The sequence below is a fragment of the Drosophila suzukii genome, chromosome 2R (assembly GCF_043229965.1).
Source record: "Drosophila suzukii chromosome 2R, CBGP_Dsuzu_IsoJpt1.0, whole genome shotgun sequence".
In the NCBI taxonomy this organism is placed as follows: domain Eukaryota; kingdom Metazoa; phylum Arthropoda; class Insecta; order Diptera; family Drosophilidae; genus Drosophila; species Drosophila suzukii.
Window position 1 is genome coordinate 19,529,130 of NC_092081.1, and position 25,270 is coordinate 19,554,399.

The window sequence follows — 25,270 nt, forward strand, 5'->3', positions numbered from 1 at the left end:
TAGCCAAAGAAAACAAATATCGCTCAACTGGAATCTGTTATTTTGTTTACGTACCGGGTTCCGAATTGAACGGGATCCCCAAATCAAAATCAAAGTGCCAAATGCAACCCTGTCGAAGGTGCTGAAGTTTTGGCCCCAAAGCTTTGGGGGGAATTCCAGTGGAGCGAAGAAGAGTCCCGAGCTTTGTTCTCTTCTTCCGACTCGCGCACATGTCTTTCGGATTCCGTTTTTTTCGTTCGCTCACCGACCGACCCTCTCTCCTGTGTGTACCAGGAATTCTAACTGTATAGCTATGCCGCCGAGCTTTTGCGCTCAGCAGTCCACCTTTGGAGCCCCCCGCTGCTGCCCTCGCCCCATTCCACCCACCATTATCTCGGGGTTCTCGGATGAGGAGCGCGCGCATTGGAAAATCAAGAGCTGGCGAAACGGCACTGCTTGGAAATCAGTCGCCTGCCTTTGCCCAAGCGGAGAGAATCTCGAATCGCTCGAATCGACCTGTCGAGGATTTTGGCTTCTGGTTCTGTTTTTTGGCTCTGTTCTGGGCGCTGAGCAGCCAAAATCGCCGAGCAGAGCGCAGAAATCGAATGGGAAAAAGCGCTGCCATATAGCGGGGGCCCCCAGAACGCAGGAATATAATGAAATATGGCCGAGGGCGAGATGTGATGTGATGTGAAAATGTGAAAATGCCAGTCCAGGCCATCGAGTGACCACGAAAATTGCACTTTCCCCTTAAATTCGTATTCGCACCAAAAAACCCCCAAAAAAATCTAAACCAAAAACCGAAAAAAATCAAAGCAAAACAATTTCGGGTCGAAAAAAAAGTAAAATATACACAAATATACACATTTCGAATCCAATTCTAGTGGCAAAAATTCGTATGTACTCGTCGTCGCTGCTCCTCAAAAACATACATACATACGTACAAGCGCGTCCCCCTTTTCCCGCCCACCCAAAACGCCACCCAAAATCCTCAAAAGAAAATACGTGTGTGTGTGTGTGTGTGTTTGAGTGAAAATATGAACGAAAGAAGCGTTCGCGAGACAATAAAACCGAAACAACCGAAAAACACAAAAAAATCGTATAATAATAATATACTAGATAGCTAGATTAAGGCAAATGGTCAAAACAAAGGAACAAAAAAGCAGCAGCTGACTTGTGATAAGTGCAACGACCAACGACCAAATCGCAGTCGCTTCGGGTTACAAGTGCAATTAGCTGATACATGTTGCAGCTGTTGCAGCAACATCAGCGCACATCAAAGGGGTAAAATCACGCATACGCCCCATGCGCCCCAATTGCCCCACGGGCCAAACAATGCGCTCCACTTAGCCAAGTTGCGTGTCAATGTGGTGGTGCCACCACTGTACATATGTACCATACCATACATATAAAGTATATATCAGTGTAATGACTAGCCCAAGAAATAAATAAAGTCCACGGAACACGGAGAAACAACAACAACTGCGTCGGGGGCAGCTCCAGCTGCTCATAAAATTTCGTAACGAAACGTAACGCTTGGGAAATGTGCCCCTTGGTGCACGGGGCTTTTTTCAATGGATTTGCTAGATTTTCGCCCCGAAAATCCTACACATAGGAATATGTAAATGCCGTAGGCGCCACCACCTAGCTAAAAAAAAGGCTAGCTCACCCACGAAATCAGGAACCAGAATAAGGATAACCAACATACTATACCATTCTATACCAAACTAAACTGCTCTAAAGGTTATCTGAAAAGTAGAAAAGAATTTCTGGAATTTCTGGGCCATGTAAAATCGCTGAGAAGAAAAAGAAAACATAAAATAAAGTAAAATAAAACAAAACGAAAACTAAGTGAGAGAAAGAGAGAGAGAGAGAGAGTAGAGCGCCCGGAGAGAGAGAGAGAGAGTGGGAACTTTCGATAAAAAATTATTAGCAAAAACATAAATACGTAACGGCCTCGTTCTCCCGTGCCTTCATTTTCCACCCACCACCACCCCCCTCCAAAAGGAAATCCCAGAGAAAGAGAAAGAGAAGCCGAATCGAATCGAAGAAAGGAACAGAAGAGAGCACCGGAGCGAGCGGGTGAGTGGGTAGGTCAGTGGCAGTGGGCGGTCCGCCAGCTGGGGCAGCACCACCGCCCCATCACCACCCATCACCACCCCACACCCAGAACCACCTCTCCACCTCTCCACCTCCTTCTCCATCAGCGCCGCCCGCGTCAACCTCAACTTTCAAAGGGCAGGTAAGTGCACACGAAAAACAGAATCCGAATCACGGGCGGAATAGGAATAAGAATATGAAGAAGAAGCAGACCAGATCAGCATTTGACATTTAGCTTAGGCGTACTCCCACAGGTTTTTCTTTCTTACACTTTTACTGCTTCTCTATAATTACGAAAATGGTCACTGAAATATAGAACTTTTCTGGTGAATAGGGGAAAGTACTTCTCCAGATTTTCTATCTTATCTATAGTTTTGAAAGGGATATTTACATATTAAACGTTCTTTTTAATAAACCAATAAACATTGGGCTAGTACCTCTCTATACTTTCTGTATTTCATCGATTTGCAATTGCATTAAGCATAGGTATAGTATAGTTCATAGGTATATGACCTTCTTTTTATAATTTTTTTTCTTTATTGAAAATAAAACCAAAAAATTTGAATCGGTATCTAAAATATAATTATTATTATTAACCTATTGTCTTTAAAATCGTTTTTTTTGTTGAATTTCAAATCCGAAACTTTCTTTTTTTTGGGGTTGTTAAAATAATACTGAGATATTGTATTTTCACGTTGCAAAAATGTCGATTTCCTTAAAGGGATACTTATTCTCGAACATATTTCCCTTTAATTGTTTTGATGAATGAATGTTAAGTTAAAAATTAAATTTAAAATTAAATGCTTGTAATTATACAGAACTTTGCATTTAATATCAAAGCTTAAACTTTTTTAGTTGTTGTTGGTACCAGTTTAAACAACCTTAAAATGCCTTATTAAATTATTAACATAATAATATAAATTAAATGGTTGCTTTTAAATATTCCAAAAATAACTATTGCTAGTTTCGAAAGGCTTAATTTAAAGTTGTGAATATCCTTTTTATAAATTTTAAACAGTTTACACATTTATTTGACATTATCAGCAAGGGTTTCGAGTATTATATTCTATAAGAAGTTCTTAAATCATAACTTTTATCAGATTCCGAACATCTTTTTAAGGTATCTGGTTATTATACATGTTAAATAAGAAGTTTTTAAATCATAACATTTATCAGAATCCGAACACCTTTTTAAGGTATCTGATTATTATTCATGTTAAATAAGAAGTTCTTAAATCATAACTTTTATTAGATTCCAGAACAGCATTTTTAATGTATCTCATTATTATACATGTTTATTAATCAGAATCTAATCGGCCAAACAGTTAGTAGAACAAGACAATTATCAATTAAGTAGCTTGGTAGCTTGGGACAGATAAGAACCCCCGTTTTGGCATGACGAACGCCAAATGGATGACGAATACTCGCCAAGTATTTCTCTCACTGTGACCCCAAAATCACTTTACCAACAACCCAGTTTGTTAACGATTCAATTTGTTCCCTTATTGCAGGTAGCGGCATGTCCTGCACCGTTTCGGAGCTGCCCAGTGGCTGTCGATTGCGCGGCATGACTGCATCCTCACAGCAAAGTGCCGCCAACAATAGTGGCAACAATGGGAATGGCAATGGCAACGGGAATGGCAATGGGAACGGGGGAGGCGGCAGCGTTGGGGGCGTCGGCGGAGGGGGCGGCAACAGCCTGGGCGGAGTATCGCCCACCGTGGGCGGCAGCGTGGGAGTCGGCTCCACGTCCAACGTGCTGCAGGAGTCCAATGTGGCCACGTTGCAGCGACCGCAGTCGCAGAAGCCGTGCTGCTTCTGCTGGTGCTGCTGCTGCTCCTGCTCCTGGTGAGTACCGGTGGATCGGGGTGTACCATGCCCTGGCCCAGGCCCAGGCCCACCGAGAGTGGCCTACATGCTCACCGCTCAAATCCTCTGACACGAAATCAATTTCTTTCTCGTTACCGCTACCGCGCTGCCTTGACTCAACTTTGGCCACAATAACTACTACCCATCCAATACCTATACCTATGCGAATACGAATACGAATACCAACCACAACCGTGACAACAGGGCCAAATGGTAAGTACCTTCCTTAAGCACTCATTCTTTCATGCACCGAAAGGAAAACAAGTACTTTGGCTGGGGTTTAAAGTTCTAGAACTTTTAGTTAAAGAAAAAAGAATTTAAAATCCAAAATAGTTTCGTATTTTTCTTACAAAAAATGTATACAAATATTGGGTTTTGATAATATAATTATTGTAGGTGATGATTACTATTTTTATAGAAACAGTTCCTTATATAATATCATACAAATAACTGCTTAAAGATATGGGGCCATATTAAATTAAATCTATATCGTTAAAGTATGTGTCCTATTTCACAATGAAATTCTCATCCATACTTTTATTCAAGTCACTGATTTAAAGTTTCTTTATGAAATCAACATGTTAAAATCAGTAACATTCAAACAACATTTTAAAATAGAGCCACCTATCTCTTATCATCTGTACGTAACAGCTTAAGGATATGGGGCCTTATTTTAAAATAATGGCGTTCAAATTAATGTTCTATTTCATAATGAAATTCACATCTCTACTTTTATTCAAGTCACTGATTTAAAGTTTCTTTATAACAACATTTTAAAATAGAGCCACCTATCTCTTATCATCTTAACACCCGAATTCATACAATACTTATTGGTCAAAAACGTTTTTCCTAAATCATTATCCATTGTAACTCTAATATAATTATGGTTGTACTAAAACAGTTTATATCCAGTCAAAAATCGCTGAGAAGATATTTTTTTAATTATATGCCGAAATCTAATCATCACAACTTAGAATACTCATTACTAAGTTATTGTTTTGGTATTGTTGTAGAACCGAACCCCAAATTTCTCGCTGTGCAGTCATGGATATGGCCACGGTTACAGCCATGGTTATTGCTTTGGCTTTAACTATTGCTTTGGCTTTGGCTATGGCCAGCGACGACATGGTCGTGGGCTGGGATTGGGATTCAGATTGGGATTGGGTTTGGGTTTGGAATAGGGGACTGGGAAGTTCAAATGAAAGCGGACACGGACAAGGTGGCCTTTCTCCTGGCAGCTGGCAACGCTGTTTCTTGAAAGCTCTCTCTCTCTCTCTCTTAAACTTTCTCCGCTTTCTCTCTTGCGAAACACTCTTTAAACGGGTGGGCTCTTGCGCTCGCTTTCTCCCTCGTTCATTCACAATTCCGGGAGCAAGTCGTCGGGGCAGCGAAAAGCTCTCTGGAGGGCACTTTTCAAATCAAATATAAATAAGTATGTGGCGGCTCCTCCGCGGAGCTCCTCCAAGTGTTGAATGTTTTCGTGAATGAAATCGAAAGTCTTTTTCGACCCACCGCCAACTGGCAGCCCCCTCCGCACCTTTGTGTGCCCAACGGGGGGTTAAAGAACCCCGAAAAACCCAGAACTTAGCACCCCCAAGTTCCCCGAAAGACCTCCCTCGTTCCCACTCCCCCGCTCCTGGCCACATATAATTCGATTCATATATAGAGGACTATATGTACGGCTGTGTGACTTTGATTAGGTATTGGGCCAGCGAGTCGCTCTGATAACTGTCGACCAGATAAGGGAGCTTTGTCAAGTTCGAGTACTCCGGTGCTCTGTCTCCGGGCTTCGAAACCCAAAACCGATATGGCATTAGCCTATCTACAGTGGTCATTCGGGAAGTTTTATCATTATATCATATCACCCTCAGTTATATGGTTTTTGCGAAATATAAACGTTGAAATTCACAAATATTGAAGTTGTGTTCAGTTTACTTCATATCCTCACTTCCATCCACTTTTGTATTAATACTTCATTATAAAAAAACTTTTTTTTATTGATTATACAGCTTTTTTTTCGTTATAATACTAAATTACAAAGTAACGATAGTAACATGATTATTCCACCATATATCCCGAATTTGGAAATATTCTATATGTTATTTATCCCCATTGGTTATTAGCTAATATATAACCTGGCCTATCTATAGTTCTACTTATCGATCGACCACTGTATTTACATATTTATGCTATTTTGTGCCAGTTAAAAATGAGTCAGGCTGAGCGGCAATTCAGCGATGGACAAAATTGTAGTATACTTTAAAGGGTGATTGATGAGTTGTAAAATCAAAATAATCGACTTTTAACAAGCGCCCTTCTGCTTTTTCTTGTCTTTACAGTCTGGCCATCAAGAATGCCGATGAAAATGCCCCCACGAAGCGAGATCTTGTAAATGCCGAATTTCTGGATGGCGAACAGTGAGTTTATGCAAATAACAAAGTGCGAAAAAAGGAAATACTTACACTGATTGTACTTTTCAGACCCACACTGGAGGAAATCCGCAGCTGGGGCAAGAGCTTTGACAAGCTGATGAAGAGCTCATGTGAGTCTTTGAAAATTGGCTTTCTGATCTGTGGTAATATTTTGATAAATGTTTATTCCCAGCTGGTCGTAAGGTGTTCCAGAACTTCCTGCGCAGCGAATTCAGCGAGGAGAACATCCTGTTCTGGCTGGCCTGCGAGGACCTCAAGAAGGAGAGCAGCCCGGAGCTGGTGGAGGAGAAGGCGCGCCTCATCTACGAGGACTACATCTCGATCCTGTCGCCCAGGGAGGTGTCGCTGGACTCGCGGGTCCGCGAGATCGTCAACCGCAACATGATCGAGCCCACGACGCACACCTTCGACGAAGCTCAAATCCAGATCTACACACTGATGCACAGAGACTCATATCCGAGGTGGGTATCGTTGAGGTGAAACTTGAGATGGAACTAGGAGTTACCATGTTATATATAGATAGAAAGTTACTCTTAAAATCAGGAGAAAATAAGGAATCAAAATGAAGTATTCAGCATTAGCTTTCTTCGTTTTTTATAAAGGAATCCCTATAATTACCTAACTTCTAAAGATATTTAATGAATAAGCCAAGATTATAATACCAAGCTTAGAGCCCACACAAATTTAATGGATTCTTATAATTCTTTAAAACTTGGAAACAACTTTGAAGGAATACAATATTTTTTGTCTATGAAAGAAGTGACTTCTTATAAAATAATTACCAATATGGTTTTTACTTAAGGTAGTGACTTTTAAAATGTCTTAGTCAAATAAGAAAACCCAGTTATGTAGTCATTATTTCATTTCTTTAGTTTTTCAAAGAAGAATTTAGCGAAAATCAAGGTGTTTTGAAAAAGACAACGATTTAAAAATAAAATTGTTCAACTTAAAACCTACCGTTTTTAAATTTTAAATGTTAAAATAATAATATAAGTAATAAGCGTTTAAAAATAAGAAGAAGAATACCTTAAAAACTACCTATAAGATTTCCGGTTTCAAAATGTAGCAAATGGACCGAGAACCATTCTTAACTTTAATTCTTCTTCAGAACCCGTGATTATGTGCAATTTTATTAATTTCTCCCTTCTTTTTCGACAGATTCCTAAACTCGCAAAAGTTCAAGACACTCGCTCAACTGCAAGACAACTCGAATGCCGGTTCCAAGGCGGATAGTCCCACTTAGAGAGGATCGATCGCTTGGATCCCCCGGATCGGATCGGATCGGATTTGGATCGTATTCAGTTGCGCTGTGTTGACTTCCGTTGTTGCTCTCCATTGGTATTTCTCTGGTACTTTCCGCCCCCGCCGCTGCTGCAATTGACTAAGCAATATGTAACCATTAGTAGAACCATTTAAACGTTTTGCCCGCAGCCCCAAAAAATACGGATCCTTGGAGGGGCGGGGGCGCCAGGCGATATGCATTCTACGTGAAACGGATTCCTTCTCTCTACCTACGTTCTAGTCGTTAACTAACCAAAGAGTTAAGCACTACATAAATTGTTTACACTAAGGAGCTGGTTCGACCACAGAAAGCATTTTCCAAACCAAACAAAAATAGCCAGACAGCTAATACGAAACGAGCGACACAAATAGCATATATTGTAATACTAGTGATCTAAGAGACGTATTAATCAAATCGCAACAAAGATTACGGAACCCGCTAACCGATAAGTAAATTTAAACGTAATCATAAACCGCTACGTAACAGAAATACTTTTTCCAAGAAATAACAACAAAAAAAGAAAAGAAGAAACAAAACAAAAAATCTTTTTAAACGTATTACATACATAACTTTATAAAATTATATATACACACCAGCATATATATATATACGGATATATAGAGACATTTAACTTGACTAGTTTTGAAATCGTTTTAGGTCATACGAGTAATGACATCGAAGCATTTTGTAAATACAACAGCAGACGGCAACACTTTCTACTTTCTTATGAAAACCCATTGAGGATCGAGTCCTTTCTTAAGCAAATCTTATAAAGCCCATCTTGAGCTGTACTTTGAGCCAGACCAGACCAGACCACAACAGACCATATGCCCTATAAAGTCTTATCCGAAACAGAAATCGAAACCTCAACCGGAACCGGAAAAACCGCATAACTAACATGTACTATATTATTTCGATGTCGAGCTGATTTCCAAGTCGAAAGAAGAACGTTTCGCAATATCACTGCCAACAAAAAAATCAGAACTTCGCCAGAGATATATCCTCTTATAATGTATTATGCAATTGTTTTTCTAAAGAATCGGAAGTTCCAAGAGTTTCCCCAACCTTAACCCCTTTCTGCATTAAACGATATATATGGAAAAACAGTATTATAAATAACAAAAAAAAGAAGTGAAACAAAAAAGTATGGTTACATTTAAATTTTAGCAAGAAAGTTGTCGAATTGAAAACTAAAAACATACAACCAAAAAAAATAAATAAAAAAATAAAACAAAGAGTTTATAAGTATTAAAACACAGAACAAGCAGGAGGACTTTCGGTTCGAGCCCTGGCAAAAAGTTAACAATGTAATTTCGATCTTAAGTTGGTTTCCTTTAACCTTAGGTTGTCCGTGTTCGAGGCACAATATTTTTAAAGTACAAGATTCATGTGTGTACCTTTGTTGCGGGGAGCAGGGAATGTATTTTCGTAGCTAGTTGGTGTGCCTAGTTTTAATGCATCTATCGATACCAATCCACACCCATCACATCACTCTTACTTGAACAAAAACAGAAACAGAAACGCAAACACAAACATTAACTTTACTAGCATTTAAGCATCTTCCAGTTCTCCTTGAAGTAAATATATCTTAAATTTCAGTCCTCTATCCAGTTTTTGTTTTAAACCTTTTGATCAGGGCTAAACCAAAAATCTGTGGTACCTTTAAATCAAAGTAGAAAGAAAAGTTTACAGAGATTTTTGGTAACCCCCTCTACATAAGTTCCTATATTTTTATAAAAGTTCTCACCCGTTTCAAGATCCTATTTCCGAATAACTCCGCCACAAGCTTCCGCTCTAGTCCTTAAAAACACGACTTTTACGCGTCACTCAGGCTGCTACTTGGAATTGAGAATTCGACAACCGCTTTTGCATTATAAACAGAGGTCGACAGATCGGAACCCCGAAGAAAACCAACGTCAGTTTCCATGGTTTGTTAAATTAATTTTAGGCAATCAGGTTAGACACAATGTCCTGGCTAAAGGGACGCGCGGAGGGAGGGAATGTTTGTTTGTGAATGTTTCTCTTCGGTTTCTTACTTTGCAGAACGGACAGATGATATAAGACTTTTTGAAAAAAACAAAAACACAAAATATATAAGTACATTTAATACGATTGTTGTTTGTTTAGTTTTATACACCGCCACACTCGCACACACAAAACACACACGCGCACACACACCGATACATGCATATATATACTACTTAGCGGTATATGTACAAAAACGTAATCAAGCATTAGTGAAAAGTTTCGACCAGTTAAAAACCATAAATTAAATTTATTACAAAAAAATCACCTAATGTGTAAACGCAAAAACGGCAAAATCAATAAATACAAAACGGATTAAACTAAGCCTAAATTTAGTTTTAAACATTTAATATATTGCAACAATAAACCGAAATGAAATAAAACTCAAATTCAAACTTGAAGTGCGAGTGCTTGTCAATGGGTGCTTGGGAATCTATATAATGGTTTTAGCTATTTTGTTAGGCCTTTTACATTTATTCGATTACCTACACTTAAAATCAACATTTCTGTTCTATATGAAAATATCGAACTTAAGAATTTAGCTATAATGCAATACTGATTTAATAGTCATTTTTCATTAACCTTTAAAAATAAAATGAAATCCAAACGAAATACATTTTTACGAATGTATATTTTTCCTTAAAACGTTCTTTGCAAAATCGTACTTAGTTTATTTTAATGGTAATTATTATTATTTATATTATTTTTTTTAATTTTCTCAAAATTACAGTTAGTATTCAGTAGAATTACACATGTTTTTGGTAATAGTTGATAGAAAATATGACATAATTTTTGTAATTTCTTTGGTATTTTACTGTTTAAAGTAAACTTATAATTCTGAAAACTTTACATTCTAAAAATATGAACATGTTTTTATAGAAAAACTGCGTGGAAAACTACTCTAATTTTTCGAATAGACATTTTTACATGAATAAATAAAGTAAGTAAATAGCCATGTAAATTATACAGTAGAATGCTGCATTTTTTACAATTGCACTTTACACGATGTAGAAGAGCGAATACATTCGTGTAAACCAGGTGTGCGCTGCTCCAATCCGTTCTAAACCGCAGTTCCACGCGTGCGCAGCGCCCAAAGACAAACAGAGACGGCCAGAGCGAGCGAGAGAGAGGAAGCTATGCGGAGGGGTCAACGGGGAGCAGGAGGGGAATCACCCTTTACCGTGGCGGAAAGCACACAAGCTCCGTCCGTCCAGCCGTCCGCCGATCCACACGACACAGCGCTGATTGCCGCCGCCTGTCGAGGTGAGGTTGTAGGAGCTCAACTGAGGTTAACCGAAAGCCAGGTCCAAGGAGCGAGCGAGAGGGGGCGTGCGGTGGAGCGGGACGGAGAACGGCGGAGGCTGTGCGGCAGCTACTTGGCGTATTCGATTGTGGTACATGCACAACTATTTTACGTATGCCACACGGAGAGAAAATATATCAAATTTAATTAATTAAAATTTGATTTAAATATTTTTGTTAATGTTATAAAAACTTTTTTTTTATAAAAATCGCATTCAGCATATATGTAGGTTTTGTATAGCTTTCAATATTTAAGGAGAAAGTAAGAGTCTTAGAAAAATCTAGAAAATAAGGAATTACATTTTTGTATTCCAAAAAGTTTTTACATTGGAAAAGTATGCTCACGAAACTCAATAAAAGCATTATAAAATTTTTTGAAGGTAAACAAATTCAACTACATCAACTGATTTATAAAATGGAATCAAAAAATTAGCGATGGAAAGATTATCAAGATCAGGAGTAACGGAATATTATATGTACTTTTCAATAATATTTTAATTTTCATACACTTTTTTATACTTTTTTTTAAGGAAATGCTTAAATAATATATTTTATGAATACATTTTATAAGCGAGAGACCTATCTCTAATTTAAAACATATATCAAATATCAGAAAAATGCAATTTTGTGTCCCCCTTTTCGTGCAGTGAGTGCTCTCGGCATGCGGCGATCTCTCTACCTCTCTCTTACCGTTGTGTGTATTTGTTTCTCTACCTGATGCCTGATTGCACTACCACTTTCACGCGGCTTACAAGCCGAGTGACAACAACAAAAACAGAACAACAAGGCGGCGAGTTCGAAAGCGAATTCGAATTTTCGATGATGAATGCAATGCCACCGAAATGAACGTCTGGAGTAGGGAGTCGAAACGAAAAGCAGGAGCGGTTTGATCGTATTGCGGGTGGCTCTCTGACTAGCTCGCTCTCTCCCACTCTCTCTGCCGCTGCCTCTCTCCCCCCCCCTCTCTTTCGGTGAAGTGGCGCAGTAGAAGGTTCGTTGCCTAAGTCTTTTGTACCTGCCTGCGTTTTTGGCCTCTGCAGGTGCACCCACACACACAGGGCTACCTGTGTTGTTTCTTGCGCCCGCCTTGGTATGGGTGTTCGGCTACGGGAGTGTAGAGTGTAGAGACAACAACCATCATCGATTCGAATGAATTTGAGTGGCGCTGCGCTGCCGGCGTCGCTGCCTCGCCGCGGCATTCTCCTCAATATCAGTTACGAAAGAGATGAAACCATAAAAAGCAATAATAATCGAGAGCTCTCTCACCTGCACACGGACAGCACCTTGCCACCAATACACGAACGCCAGCGACGACGTCGGCAGCGGCAGAGGCAGCGGCAGCAGCAGCAGCACATTCAACAGTTGAACAATCTCCAATTGACTCTTTGGGCATTATAGCCGAGAGCCGAGATCCAGCGACAGCGACGACAAGTTTTCCGCGCACACGGAAAGTCAGCAAGTTAAAATACACCGATATATACATATATCTAAAAAATATACAAATCTGACTTATCGGTTTTACCCACAAAAATTTCTCTGTTAACACACGCGTGTGCCTATCGATCATAGCGAAAATCCAATAAAATTATACACCAAACAAACAGCTAAAAAGTCGCGCTTAAACTTTTTCGAAATTAAATAAAACACACACACGAATTTTGAGCCACGAAGAGGAAGAGAAGGCTGAAAAAGCGAAAAAAAATCGTCGTGTGTGTGAGTGAGTATCTGTGTGTGTGTGCGTGTGAGTGTATCTGTGTGTCGTCGCCTCTCTGCGAGAGCTGAGCTTTGTGTGCTTGTGTGTGTTTTTGTGCGAGCTGGAATGAGACGCCATCAAAGCTGAGCAGCGAATAAAAAAATGCAAAATAAAAATAGTGATTAATAACAGCAGCCAGAACCAGCAGCAACAACAATGCTAGTGCGGAAAAGCGCGTGAAAAATAGTGGAAATACTCAGCAAAAAAATAAAATAATAAAGATAGAAACGAATTATTAGTTCGAAAACGCAAATGCCAGGCGAAACGCCCCCGAATCGACCCGCCCTCTGCCCCCCAACTTTGCGCCTCTTAGTGTTCAGCAGCGAAATGAGTAAAAACAACAGCAGCAGCAACAACGAATGTTAGGCCAAAATGCACAAACTGACTAACAACAACAGCTCCAGCTCCACATACCACAAAGAGTGGCATATTAGAAGCGGCCAAAAGCAGCCAGCCAAGAGCATTGTGTAAGCCAGAGCCAAGAGGCCCAGAGAGCCAGGCCAAAAAGCCCCCAGACGCACAACAACAACAACAGAAACAGAAACAGCACAAAGAGTGGCGAAAGGTGCACCCACCAGCAAAACAGCAAAACAGCAACAACGGAGCAACAACAGCAGCAGCAGCCACATTTCAGTTCCAGCTCCAGACTCCCAGGTTACAGACTCCTCAGACTCCAAACTCCAAACTCCAAGCTCCATCTTAAGATCCAGCTCCAGTTCCAACGATCCAACGATCCACTGTTCCAGCGTGCTCGAGTGCCATAGATCCTCACCAAGTGCCAAAATCCGCATCCTGATCTAATCTAAGATCCCGAGAGCTCAAGGCACCCGGCCCAAAAGTGAGTAGTATTAGCCTACCGAGAAGTAATTATAAACGCATCAGGCTTTTGCAGCCCTGGTCGGCTCATGGCGGGATTACACTGACAGAAATAGCACCTCTTGACTCATTAGCATTTCGGCTTATAGAGCTCTTTGCAGGGAGTTTCCCAAAAGTGAGCAATAAAAGAGGGTATTTTGGGCCTACTTCTTGAATAGGGATTTTATTGCTCAGTTATAAATGCGAAATATATGGCACATGTTCTAAACTACCTTTATATGGTTTAGTACCGTTAAAAGTACAGGGGAACATTTTTGAAGTATTACCAGAATTCGATATTAATGAACCTTTTTGTAAAAAGGTTAATAAACTCTAGTATTAAAGCTCTGAAAATTAATAAAAAGGGTAGTTTTGAAATAAGTAACATAAGGTTTTTAGAACTGTGGAAATTGGGTTTATCATATTGGGGCTTACGGAAATGTTGTTATATTTTTGTTGATTAGTGTTAATAAGTTTTCAAAACGGAGTTTCATAATGGATATTGGAATTATAATTATTCAATTGGATTTAAAACTCGATGACATAAACACTAGACTGTATTAAACACCTTGAGTGATATTTTGTATTAAAAAATATTTACATAAACATGATATAACATAATATCATGTAAGCTATTAAGTTATAATAATCCATTAAAAATATGAACCTTAATTTTGAAAGATATAGTTTCTTTTGTAGATTTTAGTGCGTTAAACCAAATGAACTATTGATACCACTTCGAAATCTTTAGATACAAAATGGTACCCAATTTACATTTTAAAGGTTTTTATTACCGTTGGCCAGTGTTCTTTCGAAAGCCTTCGTCTACAGTGGACACCCTGTATGTTGTGCAGACGTAGCCTAAGTCTCTTTGGTCCCAGCCTCAATTTGTGTTGTTGTTTTTGTTGCCGCTGTTGTTGTTGTTGCTTTAGTTGTTGCTACTGCTGTTGTGTTGTTGGTGGTATCTTTCGCGCACACATTCCTCTTTGTTTGGTTTTATTTTGTATTTCGTATTTCGAAGTGGTCGCTGCGCAGCGGCAGCGGCAGCGGCAGGTAAGGCTTACAGGTATTGGTGTTGCTGTTATATTGCCGTTGTGCTATGTTGTGTTGCCAACAATAATGCCGAGCTGAGCTAGAGCGGGAGAGTTGGCCATAAAGAGCGGGAGCGAGAAGGGATCAAGAGACGCCTCTGTCCGCTGCCACTGCCACTGCCTCTGCCGACGTCTACGTCGACTGCAGCAGCGACGCCTTCTTGTTCGAAAATCGATGATGTTGCCCAGTGTTTGTGATTACGTTTTCCCCTGGACTTTCGAGCTGCCTTTTGCTCTTGTGTTCTCGGCTTCTTTTTATTATGATTTTTATTTTTATTTTTTTTTGATTTTTTTTCTTCTTTGATGATGGTGATCAATTTGGGGCTGCGATTATGGTACAGTAAAATGAACATCTACGCAGCTCACACACACACTCGCACGACAGTCAGACGGACACACAGATACATTCAGATCCGTGAGATACACACGAACACAGCGGCACATGTAACCCACACACAAAAAAAGGGGGAACTTCGTGAGAGAGTTATTTTATTTTCGTGTTCGTGTTAACGTTTATTGTTTTTCTTTTCTTTAGCCTTTCTTCGTTTCTTCGGGCCTTCTTGACTCCGTCTTGCAGCCGTTCCCCACCCTCTACCCATACCCCTCCCCTCCCACTCCTTGCACACCTTTATTCCCCTTAACATTCCCATTCCCATTTACACGGGAAGAAATATGATCACTTATAAGGTGATATTATAGGAAATATAAGTGATCCATTTAGCAAGAAACTAATATTACAAATAATATAACGAGTTATTCACTATTTAATCCGTTTTTAATGCAAGAGAGGGTTATAAAACAATTTGAACTACATTATTTTTCTATTCTTATTACATAAATTGAAATATTAATAAAATCATATCTCTATAACATATCTTACAAATATTAATACCATTATTTATTTTTAAAAATTATGTCAAATAGTATTCTACGATCATATATGAAATCAGTGTTAAAAGTTCATACGATATGATATGATGTCTATTAAAAATTAGGTTCTGTACATATTTATTTTATACTAGTTTGAAATATATTTGCACTTTTAAGGTTACCTACTCTATATATGTACCTATTTATTTCCATTTTAATCCCTTTAATGCTAAAGTAAATAGTTCGGAATCGATATATCTTATATTTTTCTCCGTGTACCATCTACCAACTCCCGGTCCTCAGTCTCGGTCTTTGGTTATTGATGCTCTGACCGTTGATGTCTTAGGGTTACGCTGCGCATTTCTTCTCTTGTCTTTTCTCCACTTCTCCGCTCTTCACCTGTCCCTTCCCCACACTATTCTCCCTAAGTAAGGTAGAGAGACGTAAAATCCAAATTTCAAATTATGTCAAATCTTAATGGGATTTGAAATGGAATTGCTTTTGGTATTCACCGTGTATCCAAAATCGCTGGTATTAAAGGGGAAAAGGTGATCGGGGAATGGGGGGATAATAAAGAATACATAACCATAGATCTTGTTGTAGGCGTTGTCTGCGAGCAAAGGTTAGATCTGGGGCTTATGTTCACATGTGGTGATTTAAGTCGATATGATCGAAGAAAATTAGTAATGATTGTTTTGGGAAAGGGTTAGTTTACTGTATATGGTAAACATGAACTGCCTTTTTGGTTCACATTACAAGACGAATATTTTGGAACTGTTAAATTTTTACTTATAAAGTATCTATCGATACTACTATTCCGGATCTTTATAATTATAAAAAGCTATCTACGCAGCTTTCAAGGAAAACTGAATGTAAATTTGAATTTATCAAGGTGCTATAGTTATAAATATGTAAATTGCTTTCGCCGCGAAAGATTTCCTTATAGTGATCCAATATTGCCGTAAATCTATCGGTGCTAAGGTAGAAAAGAGTTTTTCTATTTAGTTTAAACTTGATTTACGATTTATTGTTTAGCCAATCAATACAGTAATTGCCTGTTAATTTCCTACTACAACACTTGTGTTGGAGGACTTGTTATGATGATAGAATAGTTGTAAATCTTACGTAATAATACATAGTATTTAAATATGTTCTTAAAAGCACTTGTAAGAGAGCAATATGAGAATTATATACCTCTTAAAAAATATATATTGGTCAAAGTTTTTTGCGGTTTCCCATTTTTGGTTACTTAGATCGTAGACAATCAGATCTTCCGGTTATTGTTACGATCCAAAGATCTCTTATAATGTTTTTGGCGCCCCCAGGGGGACCTTTGAAATAGTAATATGTATTCTTTAAGAAAGTTTTTTTTGTGGACCCCCACAAATCTCCTCTGTGAGATTAATTGGGATTATCTTCTCCGCATCGCTTCCCTTTTGTGGGCATAAATAATCTATACCAGCAGCTACGTCTCTGGTTGCTGATTTCTTTGGCACCCACCGTATGAGTGATGGGTTTTGGCCAGAATCCATCTATCTGCGGCTCGAGGTGCCAGCTCCATTGCCATTCTCCAGCGATCTCCACCATTCAACCGGCAAGTTGGAAAGTTTTGGTCCGGGCTACATGGCCCCGAGGGTCTTTTGGATGGTCATATATCTGACCCAGTTCGATGGATGTGCGATGGGATCACTTGCGAGTCGGGGTGTTGATGTTGGCTTAATTGTTTCCTAATTGCCTTTCGACTTTCTTCTTGGGGTGGCTGGGTAATCACTTTGAGATTTTGATGGTCTGTGCGGTGTGCCAAAAACTAGTCTATAAGGCAGACACACGCCGCCGCCGCCGCCGCCGCATGACACTGACCTCACCTACTAACGGAACCGGGCCCGAGGAGCCCCCGAGATCGTCGGGTTGAACTCGCCGGCTTGTCTTGGGCTGACAAAACGGGTTTATCCACAACATCCAAACATCCACATCCCAGCAGTGAACTCTGCAGCAGCATTCGTAATTTTTTTTTTCGGCTTTATCATCAAACAACAATATGTATGGGGGGGGGGGGACTAAACCTGGACCTGGACCTGCACCTGGACCTGAATCTGAGTCTCAGGCTGAACCTGGACCTGAACCTGGGCCAGGCGTGGCTGGGAACCAGAAAGTCAGCCTTCTGGATTAGGTCAAGGATTGAGGGGCTGCTACCGGTGTGTATGGATGGTGTTTATATGGTTTGGTTCGGAGTGTGGATGGCGGACGGTGGACGGTGGATGGTGGATGGTGGATGGTCGTGGAGTAGTACCTGTTCTCAACTTGTTGTCGATGTTGTTTTGTTCGGTTTCGGTTCAGTTCAGTTTCAGTTTCGGTTTCGGTTTCAAAATCCCTCATAAACATGTTTTGCTAACTGGCAGATTCTGGACTATTAACAGCTGATGGACTGACTGGTTTTTTTTTTATCTCCGTTTCTGTTTCTGTTTTTGAGCCATGCAGCAGCAGCAGCGGGTAGTACTCGGTGTTTAATTTTCACACAAAGCCCCGTTGTAAACAAAACACAAATATGGCTAAAAGAGAAGTTGGCTGAGCAGTCGACGCTGGCAGCGACGGTAGCAGCGACGCTTCTTCCACCTGTTTTGTTGTTTTGTTACTTTGTTGTTTCTGTTGTTGTTTTGTTGTTTTGTTGTTTTGCCGATGTGATGAACCGCGCTGAGTTATGCAGTTACACGTTTGACATTTGCGAAGGAGTCAAACTAGTTCGACGAGCACGTGTGTTCAGGCCAAGTCGGCTTATTTATTTTTTTCCGTCTTTCCAATTTTTTTTTGTTGTGCCGCGTTGTTTTGTGTTTGCCCCCCTTTGTTTGTTTGTTTGTTTGTTGTGTGTGCTTGCAAATCGCGCTCGTCGTTTGAACCCGTTCCGCTGGCTCTTCCGCTTATGTTTGCCTTTTATTTTTTTGAGTTGGGGGTGTGTGTGTGAACTGCATTGAAGACAGGGGCGGAGGGGCGGAGGGGGTGCCCAAGGGGCGCCAAGCAGACTGCCGCCAGACACTGCCACTTTTATTGTTGCTTTTACGAGGGGCAGGGAGGTGGAGGTTGCCAAATGGAAAACACCTTATAGCAGGGGTATGATTCACACTGTATTTACGGTACTTAAACGAGGGGCTAGGACCACCCAGACAATTTGCTGATTACTTCCAAGGAAACTATTAAAAATAATATTACTTTCCATGTATTATTTTTGGTTGCTTAAAAAAATGCTATCATATTTATTTTGAGACTTTTGTTTATATCAGGGTGTCGTAAGCCTTTAAAAGATACCTCACTTTCAAGGCCAAAGACTATTTAGAAATTTACAAGTTAAGAGAACTTTGTAGTATCTATGTAGGAAGAACATGTTTATAAATAATGGGAAATTTAAAAATGGACCTATAATTATTTTTTTTATTTACAGTTTATTTTTTTTTTTTTACTTTTAAATGTGTTTGAGAGTAATTTGATTGGGAAATAATGTTTTATGACGGATTTCCATTCTAGTTCTTCTTTAGCAATTAATTTTTGTTTCTTTTAAAGAGTTTGAAGTAAATACCTCTCCCCCTTAGGCGCTAAAAATACTATTTAGCTCAACAGCAGTTTACACCATTCTTTTGTTAATGAAGACAGTTCTTCAGCCTTGGCTTTCTTCCACCTCACAAACCGAACTAGGCTAAATCTTTATCTTACTTTCTCACCTGCTATACTAATTATAACCATTGTTTCTTTCTGCATTGTCTAATTGCAGCTGAGCTGAGAACGAAGCGAGGGAAGTTCCTTAGTGCCATAGAATGCGGTAATTGAAACAACGACAACGAAAGACCAAGAGCAACTAACCGGAACCGAAAAGAACTTAAAGAACAAAACCACAAAGTGCCTTCCATCAATCAATCCGTTGATACACACAAGTGATATTTATTATGTTTATACTTGCCAGCAATAGCAACAACCACCACAGGGGATCGCAGAATCGATGATCAGACCAAGACGACCAAGTCCTAGTGCAATCCGGAATCCAGTTCAAATTAGTTCAGTAAGCCGAAGCTATCGCAAATAATGTCCACATCCACCGCCACAACGAGCGTAATCACGTCCAACGAGCTCTCGCTGTCCGGCCACGCCCACGGCCACGCCCACGGTCACGGGCACGCCCACCAGTTGCACCAGCACTCCCACAATCGCCTTGGAGTGGGCGTAGGTGTGGGAATCCTCAGTGACGCCTCCCTTTCGCCCATCCAGCAGGGCAGTGGCGGCGGCAACGGCGGCGGAGGAGGGGGTAATTCCAATAACAACAGTTCACCACTGGCGCCCAACGGAGTACCGCTCCTGACCACCATGCACCGATCCCCAGACTCACCACAGCCGGAATTGGCGACCATGACGAATGTGAATGTCCTGGATCTGCACACGGATAACTCGAAACTCTATGATAAAGAGGCAGTCTTTATCTATGAAACCCCCAAGGTGGTAATGCCTCCAGATGGAGGAGGTGGCAATAACTCGGATGAAGGTCATGCCATCGATGCTCGGATTGCGGCCCAAATGGGCAACCAGGCGCAGCAGCAACAGCAGCAGCAGCAGCAGGCGGAGCACCAGCCGCTGGCCAAGATCGAGTTCGATGAGAATCAGATCATCCGTGTGGTGGGACCCAACGGGGAGCAGCAGCAGATCATCTCGCGGGAGATCATCAACGGGGAGCATCACATCCTGTCGCGCAACGAGGCTGGTGAGCACATCCTCACCCGGATCGTCAGCGATCCCTCCAAGCTGATGCCCAACGATAATGCCGTGGCCACGGCCATGTACAATCAGGCCCAGAAGATGAACAACGATCATGGGCAGGCTGTCTATCAGACCTCACCCCTGCCGCTGGACGCCTCTGTGCTGCACTACAGTGGTGGCAATGACTCGAATGTGATCAAGACGGAGGCGGACATCTATGAGGATCACAAGAAGCATGCGGCTGCCGCGGCTGCAGCAGGAGGATCCATCATCTACACCACCTCGGATCCGAATGGTGTGAATGTGAATGTGAAGCAACTACCCCACCTGGCGGTACCCCAAAAACTGGATCCTGATCTATATCAATCTGATAAGCACATAGATCTGATCTACAACGATGGCAGCAAGACGGTGATCTACTCCACCACGGATCAGAAGGGACTGGAACTGTATTCGGGCGGCGACATCAGCAGTCTGGTGTCCGATGGCCAAGTGGTGGTCCAGGCGGGTCTCCCCTATGCCACCACCACCGGAGCCGGCGGACAGCCCGTCTACATCGTGTCCGACGGCGCCTTGCCAGCGGGAGTCGAGGAGCATCTGCAGAGGTGAGTAATTGCCCACAAGGGGCGTTTTGCCTAATGAGTGGTAATGGGGTAGTAGCTTTATGTTTATGGGAAAGGGTTGCCAAGTGGTTCGGTATTGTGCTCGAATCCATTGAGCTGTGCTCCTTAATTAGTGGCTAAATTGGTACTTGAAAGGGTTAAAAGTTGGGAAACAAAGAATACTTACTTGCTACATTAGACTTGTTACCTTTCCTTGGAATATTCATTTTTAGGAAATTATATTTATGAACTTCTTGATGATTAGGATATATGTTTAAAATTGCAAAGAACCTATATTTTTAGATACATCAGTTTAAACATGACTTTCTCGATTAGCTCACGAAGTTTTAGGTCAACGTTACCCCTTGTAGTATTTTTAAAAACGGAATCGAATATCTATTTTACATTATGAAACTATAAAATGATCCTGACACTTTATTGTAAAGCTGCAGTTTGATAATATATATTTAATCATTCAATACGTGACAACGATATGTGTCTTAACATTTAAGGGAAAGATATTATGACATAGGATTGAAAAATCCTTTAAAATCACTTTTAAGATCATTCAATATTTTGTATCCAACAACATCTTTAATATTTATACAATTTAGAGTACAAGTTTCTAGCACTCGAACTAAATAGTATACATCCTTGAATGAAGATATGGTACAATTTGTTTTAAAGCTCATCTAAAATTTTTATAATAGAAACGGTTACATAGGTAACATTTGGAATACTTTATGAATATTTTTTCTATTCCTCCCAAAAAAGAGAACTTAGAGAATGTCTTAAAATGATCTCTCAAATATTCAGTAAGATCTTATATCTACTGTTGAGCCTATGTTCCGGTTAATATCCTTAACCCAGTCCAGCCCACTCAACTATTCATTGAGCGCTGTTCTATCGGCAACATAAATCTCGACTAATTGCCTTCGTCATGGCGGCCAGTTGCAGCTGGAGATTTGAGTTGCTGTTGCTGCTGTTGCTGCTGCTGCTGCGTTACCACATCAACATCTTAATTGGGGACAGCAGAGTTTTAGTTTCGACTCGGTTTGAATCCCCCTCGAGTCGTGGTCCTTTCAAATCAATGTTTGTCATTTGCATTTCTCATGCATTTGAATTAACCGCTCTTTGCCGCGCGCATTTTACTGTTAATTATTGCGATAGGATAGGCCAACCGGCAACGGCAGCAACATTGCTGCAACAGCAACATCACTGTTGCAGCGGCATCAGCAGCAGCAGCAGCAACAACGGCAAATGCAACGCCAGCGCATTCTCGATTTCCCCCTTCCATTAACCAAACATTGAGTTCAGGCCGGAGTCCTCATACATGCCCATACCCATTCCCATTCCCCGAATCCCCAAGCTGCTAGCTCTAAACTCCATAGACCATGCTCCATCCTCCATTCCCCCAGTGGAATGACAGCTTCCGTTGTAACTGTTTCTTCTATACGTTATTGCTGCCCCTGCAACAGCAACAGCAACAATAACAGCAACAGCAACTTTGGCATTCTGGCGTGCATCGAATGTGCAAGTAGGCGAGCTAATAACACCCAGATCCAGCACCAGGCTCAGGCTCCTCCACGGAAACCCTCATCCACCATCCTCCATCCTCCATCCGCCATCCGCCATCCTCCATTTCCATCCACCATCCAGCGATCCGCTTGGCAATTCATTTCAGAGCAGTCGACGTCGAGCGGTGGTATGCGCGGGTAATAAAAATTTGAATATAAATTAATCTAATAGAGAACCGTTAGCGAGGTGAGATGCAAGCGCAGCCTCCTTGAGCAAGGTGCCGCCTCGGAGCTTGGCAACTAAGTCATCGTCATCTGCATGGATCGCCTTGCCACTCGGATCGTTGGATCGCTGCATCGTTGGCCACTCGGACATCTGCAACGCCATCGCCATCGCATCTGCATCTGCAGCCACATCAGACTCCTCCTCAGCCTCCTCCTATATTCTTACACAGGGAAAAAATGTTGAGGGAATGCCTGATTCTTGATTAGCATCTATCTACAAATAGGATTTTCGATTAATCCTATAAAGGATTAAATGAGATGGGAGCTATAAAATGTTTAGAAGGGAACGCGGGTATCTGAAACCTTACCAGATAGAAATATTGAAGAATGTCTTTTTCTAGATATGTAGATCTTGATATAATTATGTTCCCTATAGATCCGATAAAAGAATTTAACAATAAGGAAAACTTTACCTTAGACCATTATAAAGGTCTACCTTAAAATTAAAACAAATTTTTAACCGCGTTATTCAAAGGTACATATAAAATACTTGCCTTATAATAAGTTGGATCTGGACAAATTTGGTTATTGAAAAACAGAAGTATTATATTTAGGTTAAATTTTATGGAACCAGTATTTCTCATCCATATATAAGGCATAAACCAATTGTTGGTTCTTAAAAATGAGGTATGTTTCTACTTGGTAGAATGGTTTTACGTGGTTCTTAAAATATAAGGTTATATTTAAATGTAGATATATAGAAATGTTCTATATGGTTCTTAAAATATGAGGAACATAATATTATTAATTTATTCTCAGGTGAAAAGGCAATTACAGATCACCTTAACCTACGTTAAATAAATAAATATATGGTTCTTAAAATATGAGGATTATAATTGATTAAAATCTTTTAGAGACTTTCCAAAATGGTTCTAAAAATATAATTGTTTCTTTAAATATGACTTATTTCAAATGTTTTTAAGCCAAGAATTTTGTTGAGGAATAGAACAGTTCTTCGCAGTGCATTCTTCTAATGCCAATGTCCCATCCTGTTATAGCGGAGGATGCTGCCGCTGCCGCTGCTGCTGCTGCTGCAACAGCAACATCAACGGACACAGCAGCAACATCGCTGGTTCGTTTGGCCGGCGTGCATGTTGCATGTGCGGCAAGGTCCATAAATAACGACAAAATTGCGTTTCCGCATATGGACCGAGCAAACGTCGTCTTCGATTCGGACTTGGGTTGCTTTTGGCCTGGCTTTTTCTGAGGCTAAAACTGAGGCTCAGACTTTGGCATGCCGTTGAAGACGCTGCTGGACCTTGCGTGTTGCTCTTGGCTGTGGCCTCGCACTCTCGGTCTTTTGGTCTCTCGGCCTCGGTTGATGTACAGTTTGTTTTGTTTGCTGGCCCCCATGATAAGCAGCTGAGGACATGTCCACATCCACATCCACATCCACATCCAGGTCCAATCCACATCCAGCTCCACATCCACGTAAAATGTCTGCATCCCAAAAGTGTTCGCCTTGCCACGTTTTCATTAAAGTCAAATTAAAGCGGCGACAGAGACAGATCGGACTGGGGATGGCAGTCTGTATGTATAAGGCCAGTTGACCTTTGTTTCGAGCCATCCTTTCCATTGTGTCTGTCTGTCACCGCATAACATATCCCTTGCAGCGTCTTAATTTACACTGTGCAGCAGGGTTTTTGTTTGGTACTAACAAAAAAATTTGTTTTTTTACTATTTCGAGAAGAAAAGTTCTTGAAATCGGACGGAAGTGCTCTCAAGATGATTTTTAGAGATGTATCTATTTTTAAGTTTGAATTTTTTTCGAGACTATAGTAGGACATTATCTAATTTTTTAGACTTTTAGGTATAATTGATTTTGAAAGACTTAAGATCAAGAGAACGGTATTGAGAACGGTTTTATTTCTGGGTGAACTATGCAATCAAATTAAGATTCAGAAACTAAAGCTTTATAGAATTGTTTCCACTGATCGTAGAAATAAATACCTCGAAATACAAGTCCAATAAAATTTAAATTTCAAAATTACACTAGCCAACAGGGAACACAATACATAAGCTTTAAGCTCAATTTATAAAAGCTCCATTAATTGCATTGCAAATTGCAGCCACGGGCAACAGAAGTGGATTATAAAGTTTTTACGATCCCCCGAATTAGCCAGATTATTCGGTTGACTTGAGTGCAAAGCAATGTAAGATGCACAATTTTATTATTCTCGCCATTTGGCAATAAAATTGTTTTATTGTTTATGCATTATCCATTATTTAACCGCACGAAGACTTATGCAACCGCGCCCCAAAGCGGCATAAACTCGTATAATTTCTTTAATTGCCAATTCAAGTGTTTTATTCGATTAAAGAGACAAAAGAAAAGCGAAAGCAATTCTCAGGCTTGAAGTGAACATTAAATATGTTGATAATAATATCTCTTAGTAATACCCGAAAATATTAATGGTTGACACGAGCTTAAGTATTTAAATTGTCTCTAATCTTTAAGTACTGCACGGTTTAATTTATAGGCAGCTTCGAATATGTAATATCTATTTTATTTTCACTGAAAGACCGTATTAACATTTTTCTTTGTTGTTCTTGTTATTATTAATTTGCTAAACA

General features: G+C 40.4%; 2 protein-coding genes and 1 pseudogene across 9 annotated transcripts in view; all 3 read left to right on the forward strand.

Moving 5' to 3' along the window:
- The first annotated feature begins 427 nt into the window (after window positions 1-427).
- On the forward strand, window positions 428-10,088 carry Dhit (Double hit). 2 transcript variants are annotated; one of them, XM_065863020.2, is made up of 7 exons: window positions 428-2,221; window positions 3,591-3,927; window positions 4,153-4,161; window positions 6,288-6,365; window positions 6,429-6,490; window positions 6,553-6,841; window positions 7,539-10,088. In XM_065863020.2, the coding sequence occupies exons 2-7, from the start codon at window positions 3,599-3,601 to the stop codon at window positions 7,621-7,623; spliced, it is 852 nt and encodes a 283-aa protein (XP_065719092.1). In that variant the 5' UTR covers window positions 428-2,221; window positions 3,591-3,598; the 3' UTR covers window positions 7,624-10,088. The 2 variants fall into 2 exon arrangements, with proteins under 2 accessions (XP_065719092.1, XP_070850704.1); XM_070994603.1 differs by lacking the exons at window positions 428-2,221; window positions 3,591-3,927; window positions 4,153-4,161 and adding an exon at window positions 6,171-6,214.
- A 2,288-nt stretch (window positions 10,089-12,376) lies between these two features.
- The window catches only part of grh (grainy head), a 48,024-nt gene continuing 35,130 nt past the window's right edge, over window positions 12,377-25,270 (forward strand). For 3 of the 7 annotated variants that reach the window (XM_065863050.2, XM_065863055.2, XM_065863051.2), the window contains exons 1-2: window positions 12,377-13,580; window positions 19,319-20,897. In XM_065863050.2, coding sequence (XP_065719122.2) covers window positions 19,627-20,897 — 1,271 coding nt within the window. In that variant the 5' untranslated portion in view covers window positions 12,377-13,580; window positions 19,319-19,626. The remainder of the gene's footprint in view (window positions 13,581-19,318; window positions 20,898-25,270) is intronic. The other 4 variants (XM_017074163.4, XM_017074154.4, XM_065863052.2 and 1 more) reach the window with 3 other exon arrangements.
- Window positions 22,317-24,389, forward strand: LOC136116515 (uncharacterized; annotated as a pseudogene).

Excerpts from the sequence above, each read along its gene's own strand:
- Dhit (XM_065863020.2), top strand. The coding sequence starts at position 3,599 with ATGTCCTGCACCGTTTCGGAGCTGCCCAGTGGCTGTCGATTGCGCGGC. Across the intron at positions 6,366-6,428 it reads GAATTTCTGGATGGCGAACA|ACCCACACTGGAGGAAATCC; the intron begins GTGAGTTTATGC and ends TGTACTTTTCAG. Across the intron at positions 6,491-6,552 it reads CAAGCTGATGAAGAGCTCAT|CTGGTCGTAAGGTGTTCCAG; the intron begins GTGAGTCTTTGA and ends GTTTATTCCCAG.